Source organism: Mchenga conophoros, linkage group LG7, assembly GCF_057382185.1.
Source record: "Mchenga conophoros isolate Kocher_MC1m ecotype Shallow Benthic linkage group LG7, M_conophoros_male_GT1.1, whole genome shotgun sequence".
In the NCBI taxonomy this organism is placed as follows: domain Eukaryota; kingdom Metazoa; phylum Chordata; class Actinopteri; order Cichliformes; family Cichlidae; genus Mchenga; species Mchenga conophoros.
Window position 1 is genome coordinate 20225617 of NC_140532.1, and position 6312 is coordinate 20231928.

Genomic DNA, 6312 nt, shown 5'->3' on the forward strand with positions numbered 1-6312 from the left:
TTATTATATGTATATATTATATGTAACGTGGTATTTTTTTCAATTATTGTATTTACTAACATCAAGAACTCACAAGCAAAGGAAGACCACACCATGGTGCATGTTTAAACAAGGAGAGTTTACTGGTCAAAACTATTTATTAAACAAATAAAACACATTTTTTTAACCACCAAAAAAAATACAGGTTCAAAGCAACACAACAGCGGCCCAATATCAGACAAAACTCCACTGTGTAGAGTAGGCGATCGTAATGAAGCAGTTGGTTTTATTTTGTGGATTCAAGCTGCTCTTTGTATTTTTGGCCACCAGATGTCACCAGAGAGGACTGTGTTGAAAAGCTTCGAGTAATTAACCGTTTTTCAATACAAGCTTCAGTGCTTCAGAAAGCTTCATTTGGCCATCACTACACAAAAGCAAACAAAACTCTAAACTGAGACGCAGGCAGACTGGAAATCATGAACAAACAGCAAGTGAGGGTGAACAGGGGTGAACAGACGTTAACGACGCGACGCTGACACAAAGACACACTGGGCTTAAATACACTGAGGGAGTCATCAAGGAATTAGAGACAGAAGGGGGACACAGCTGGGAGAAATAAGACCTAACGAGACAGGGAGAGCAAAGCTGGAACACTGACATCAGACAGGAACAAGAACCTTCAAAGTAAAACAGGAAACAAAACACACTTTACTAAGACACGGACTAGACAGAGAGAGACAGACTTGACACTGACCAAAGTCTACTAAATAATCATCATAATCAAAACAGTATCACTGATAAATCATAAATCATAATCTAGAAAAACACCAAAGCATGAAAAACAGAAAGCTGGGTCAACATGACCCAGAACCGTGACAGGATAGACTTTAAAGTTCTGATGCTGGTCTATAAAGCTCTGAATGGTTTAGGACCAAAATACATCAGTGACCTCCTGACCCAGTATGAACCTTCCAGATCCCTCAGGTCATCTGGATCCGGTCTTTTATCAGTTCCCAGAGTCAGAACCAGACACGGAGAAGCTGCATTCAGCTTTTATGCTCCTTATATCTGGAACAAACTCCCAGAAAGCCTCAGATCAGCTGAAACACTCCGTTTATTTAAATCCAGGTTGAAGACTCACCTGTTCTCAGCTGCATTTGAATAAAGCACCAAATCCACACTTTTAAGCTTAAATTTCAAAACTAACATTTTAACTACTGATTTTATCTATTTCTGATTTTATCTGTTTTGATTTTATATACTGTTTTGTTTGTTTGTTAATGAGTTAGTTAGTTTGATTGTTTTAATCAATTTTAAATCATGCTTTTTACTTGTTCTTGTTTCTAATGTCTCTGTAAAGCACTTTGAATCACCTTGTTGTTGAATTGTGCTATACAAATAAACTTGCCTTGCCTTGCCTTATCAAAGTTGCAGTCATCCTCAGTGTGTTTGGATCAACGTAAAAATGTGATTAAGGTTTTTCACACACTCAATAAAAATCAGCTCCCATTCAATGCACAGAACAAAAAATGGATAAATAACTTCTCCCACTAATGTCAACAGAGTAATTACATGTTAACATATATGTAGGCTACAACAAATAAAATTGAATATACTGGATGAGTAACAAGCCATGCCTGCCTTAAAATTAAAATTATGTTCCATCAGGGTGACGATGTAATTGTTATATTTGTGTGTATAATGTAATGGGTTTCTGCAGTGATGGCTTTGATATGATTTAATCATTAATGTTGTGCACATTCAGATGTCCGATATGGGCAAAGTTTATTGCTTTTTAAATAAAAAAAAAACTATTACTACTTCAGATTCTGTTCGTTTACAATTCATTTGTTATTTAAATGCATGCATTCTTGTGCATATTTTCAGATGTGATCAACTTTTAAAGCAAAACAATGAATAAATAATACTTCTTTTATTAGTTCCTTTATATTGGTTTGAAGTTTATTGTTACCTGTTGCTTACAAGCTGCCTCAAATGTCTGGCCCAGGGACATTTCTTGGTTTGAAAATCTGATCCAACTAAATTTATAACTGCTGTAGTATTTTTTGGAAATGCACATGAGTGAAACATAGTCACTTTATCTATTTTCAGAGAAGGAAAACATCACTCTGCCCTTTTCCCCACTCATGATATTAAACTATGTTACCGGTTGGGGAAAAAAAGAAAGTTAAAAAAAGAAAAGAAAATTATAAGTAGTCAAAACTGTGTAAAGCACAGTAAAATAGAGAGACATTTATTGAAATGTGAAGCTTTTTATTTCTTAACGATTTACTAACAGGATTTATGCATCAACTAACAAAGTCTGAAAACAAAACTTGTCAGTAAAGAAATAGAGAAGACTTCCATTTAAGATTTTTGTAAAATGGCTTTTTTTCCCCCCCAGATGATGCATTTAAAAAGTTATAGAAGGTTGCAAAATTTATTTTAATACGAAAACCCATACTGTTCTCTGGGTGAATTTAAAATAGCAGTACTGTATGAAACTATAGTAGTAGTGAGAACAGTAATCCCAATTATTAAAGCCAAGAACACAGTAGAAACTATGATTGTGGAGATAATGTTGAGACAGCGAGCAGTGGAGCCATAACGTCGTGCACCATCCACATCTCCAACCACCTTCCTGTCTCTGGCCTGGAAGGATGAAAACATTTTATACACTTTAAAAACTTTAATATCTGACATTTCCTGTGTTGCTATTACTACTTCTGGTCAGCCATTTGTTCTATTATTTTTAACTTATTCTCACTTTTTAGGTTTTATTTTACTGAGCTCTGTCCTGTACCATTTTATTTTGACCCCCCCCCCCCCCACACACACACACACACACACACACACAAACACTTCTAAGAAATTAAAATTTGTTACCATAAACTCACCTTGATGGAATAAATGAGAGCTGCAAGTCCAAGGCAAAAAGGATTTGCGTAGGCAAAGCAGCAGATTGACCAGATGATATGGTCTTGCGGGTATTCAATGATGACTGGTACATCTGTGTTGATGTTCACAGCAGTCTGCTGGACCACTGCAGGCTGAATAGGGAGTCCACCATAATTCACGCCCTGCAATGGCACGTCTTCAGTCGGGTAATCTGGAGGATTCATCACTCAAACTGTTCTCAGCTCAGCTGCAATGTGGAGAGGAGAAAGTTGTACAAGAACAAGAGACTCACCACAAGTTGTGGCTTTTGAAGCTTTTGGGGGTTGGAACAGGAAGCTCATGAAAACCAGATCTACAACTATTTCATCACTACAAAATACAATAACACACTAAGAATGCATCAAACTGTCACATTTCTAAATATGAACCTGCAAAAAAAAAAATGTATTCATAGCAATGCCAGGTATAGTTTATTAGCTGGATTTAAATGTAATACTGATGTTGTGCTCCTCAGATGATGAAACTACAGTGGGCCAAAAAAGCATTTAGTCAGCCACCAATTGTGCAAGTCGTCCCACTTAAAAAGAATCATATTGTCTGATTTTTAAAGAATTTATTTGAAAATTATGGTGGAATATAAATATCTGGTCAACTACAAACAAGCAAGATTTCTGGCTCTGAGAGACCTTTGATCCTCTGTCCTCCACTTGTTGTCTGTATTAATGGCACCTGTTTGAACTCATTATCAGTATAAAAGACACCTGTCTACAACCTCAAACAGTCACACTCCAAAATCCACAGACAGACAGAATCCACACACTTAACCTGTTACAAATTTTGCTTGAAAAGTCAGCTTTGCATAGCAGATTGAAGACTTGAGGAAATACACACTGTTCAAGAAAACAAATGATCAGCATTACTCCAAAGTGGCAAAGCTCATGTAAATACTAATGTATAGTTTAAATTGTATGTCATAACCTACCAATGTCTTGTGTTTGAAATTTAAATGATTTGTTTAAACCCACTGATGAACTTTGAACTGATGAACGTATTATCGAGATAATAATCTATTATCGAGATTATGAGTTCAGCTGCATTCAAATGATGCGAGTGAATTCTGTTTGCATTAGGTATGTCCTGAGTTGTCACGGATTGCCGGGGCAAGCCGTGTGGAATGTAGAAAAGGACCCAAAAGGCAGCAGCTCTGGAGCAGGTGAGTGTTTATTTAACAAAAGAAAATACAAACAGCAATGGCGTGGGTGAAGGTGAAACAGGAAAACCTAAACTGGGTAAAACTAACAAAACAAACCAGAAACGAAGATGCAGAGGTCCGGGGAAATACATACGGAGAGACGCAGGGAGACCGAGGGGAAACAACACAGACGAACCAGCAACTACTAAGACAGAAAATACAACTTAAATATACTCAGAGAACACAGGGAGATTACACACAGGTGGGAGACACAGCTGGGAGTGATAAACATGACGAGACTAGGGAGGCAAACTGAAAACACTCACATAAGACGCAGACCTTCACAATAAAACAGGAACTTGCACATGAAAGGACACAAACTAAGAAACGCGGACTGGATACAGGAACACACGGGCAGAACAGAGTAAACACTAACCAGAGGAAGAACAGAACCAAAATCGTGAAGAGAAAACACAAAACGCTGGGTCAAAAGGACCCAGGATCATGACAGAACCCCCCCCCCCCTCAAGGGCTGGCTCCTGACAGCCCAAAAAAAACCAGAAAACCCGACCAGGGCGGGCGGAGGGGGCCCAGGACGGAGGGCACGAGGCAAAACAAAACAGGAGCACCAGAAGACAAAAAGAAAAACAAAACACAAGACCAAAACCAAGAGAAAAGCACACCAAAGCACAGGAAAACCGAGTCCAAAACAGAAAAGTTCAGGGGGCCGGCCAGGGGGCCGACCGCACAGGAGTCCAAACAGTTCAGGGGGCCGACCGCGCGGAAGGCAGCGGCGGCGACGAGGGAGACGACACACAGGTGGGAGACACAGCTGGGAGTGATAAACATGACGAGACTAGGGAGGCAAACTGAAAACACTCACATAAGACGCAGACCTTCACAATAAAACAGGAACTTGCACATGAAAGGAGAGCAGAACAGAGTAAACACTAACCAGAGGAAGAACAGAACCAAAATCGCGAAGAGAAAACACAAAACGCTGGGTCAAAAGGACCCAGGATCATGACATGAGTGATGCTGGATTACTTTAAGATTATCATTAATCAAAAGTACATGTAGGAACGAGTGTGAATGACGTATGTTAAATAAAGTGATGCGCACATTGTGGGCTGACTGGAGGCCTGGTCTCCACGAGGACATCAAAAGAAAAAGCCTGCCTGACATTCACAGATGCAGGTACAAGAGCTTGAGGGAAAAAGCAAGAAGGTGAGATCAAGGGGAAAAGATAACAGGACACACAGGAAGTGCAACTGCACAGTATCTATTTGAGTATGTGTGTGAGAATCAATATATGTGGTGATATGGCAAAGAAAAGCAGCAGTTCTTCCTCCCGCTGGTGACAATGCGTATCTGGGTAACAAAAGACTTGACCTTAGACAAAGAACATGGAAATACAGTCTCTCAAAAAATCATAACACAGTGTTTTCAGCATCACGTTATTGTCAGAGAGTGGTTCATAACTGCAGGTCATTATGCTCAGTTTGCCACTGAGCATAATACATGGAGCGTACTCTCTAGAAAGTTTCATTGCTTTTCACAAAAGTCTATGGTCATGCGTCCAATAAACTAATTTGGCTATACAAAAAAGGTTGGAGAAACCTGTAGTCAGCTGAGACTGAAAAAAGTCACTTGTATGAATGATGAAATGTTTCTCCCACTGAAAACACTACGTCCAAATAATGTCCAACTTATGGGGTACCTAGCATTGCAACAAAAGATTAAAGATGAAAATAAAAAAAAAAACCAAAGAATTAATTAACCTGCCTAATTTTAATGAAAGTGAACAGAATGTTTCAGAGGGTTAAATATGACTCGCATCCACTGCTGTATAAATAAGATTAACTGTTTCCTGTTTCTGAAGAACTGGTGGAACATGTATTTATCCCCACCCACCACCACCACCACAGACACACACACACACACACACACACACACACTACATCTAACAGCAGCAGTTTAAGGGGAAAAACATACAGAGAGACAGGAAACTGAGAAGATGTGAATAAACAGTGTGTATTTGACAAAAATAAGTGTGCAGCCAGGGTAACCGTCACCAATGTTCCCTCTAAGATTGCGTAATTGCGCACTGCTGGCACGGTCTCTGCGCAGAGAAAATCTGTGTTGCCACAAAAAAATCTAACCTGAATTGAAATTAAAATATATACGTTAACAATTCTGTCTTGCAGTGTTAGTCAGCAAGTGACTGTCTGCTCCAGTATGGG

The 6312-nt window shown here is 39.1% G+C and overlaps 1 protein-coding gene across 1 annotated transcript; it reads right to left on the reverse strand.

Annotated features, from left to right (window-relative positions):
- Positions 1-97: 97 nt before the first annotated feature.
- Positions 98-3184, reverse strand: LOC146570042 (interferon-induced transmembrane protein 2-like). The gene is made up of 2 exons (XM_085281130.1): positions 2877-3184; positions 98-2631 (listed from the first exon to the last, which is right to left on the reverse strand). The coding sequence occupies exons 1-2, from the start codon at positions 3099-3101 to the stop codon at positions 2425-2427; spliced, it is 432 nt and encodes a 143-aa protein (XP_085137256.1). The 5' UTR covers positions 3102-3184; the 3' UTR covers positions 98-2424.
- Between the last annotated feature and the right edge of the window lie 3128 nt (positions 3185-6312).

What these genes read in the sequence shown, in the direction of transcription:
- LOC146570042 (XM_085281130.1), bottom strand. Translation starts at nt 3,101, where the DNA reads ATGAATCCTCCAGATTACCCGACTGAAGACGTGCCATTGCAGGGCGTG. An exon ending in CTCTCATTTATTCCATCAAG is followed by an intron (nt 2,632 to 2,876) that starts GTGAGTTTATGG and finishes TCATCCTTCCAG; the next exon opens with GCCAGAGACAGGAAGGTGGT.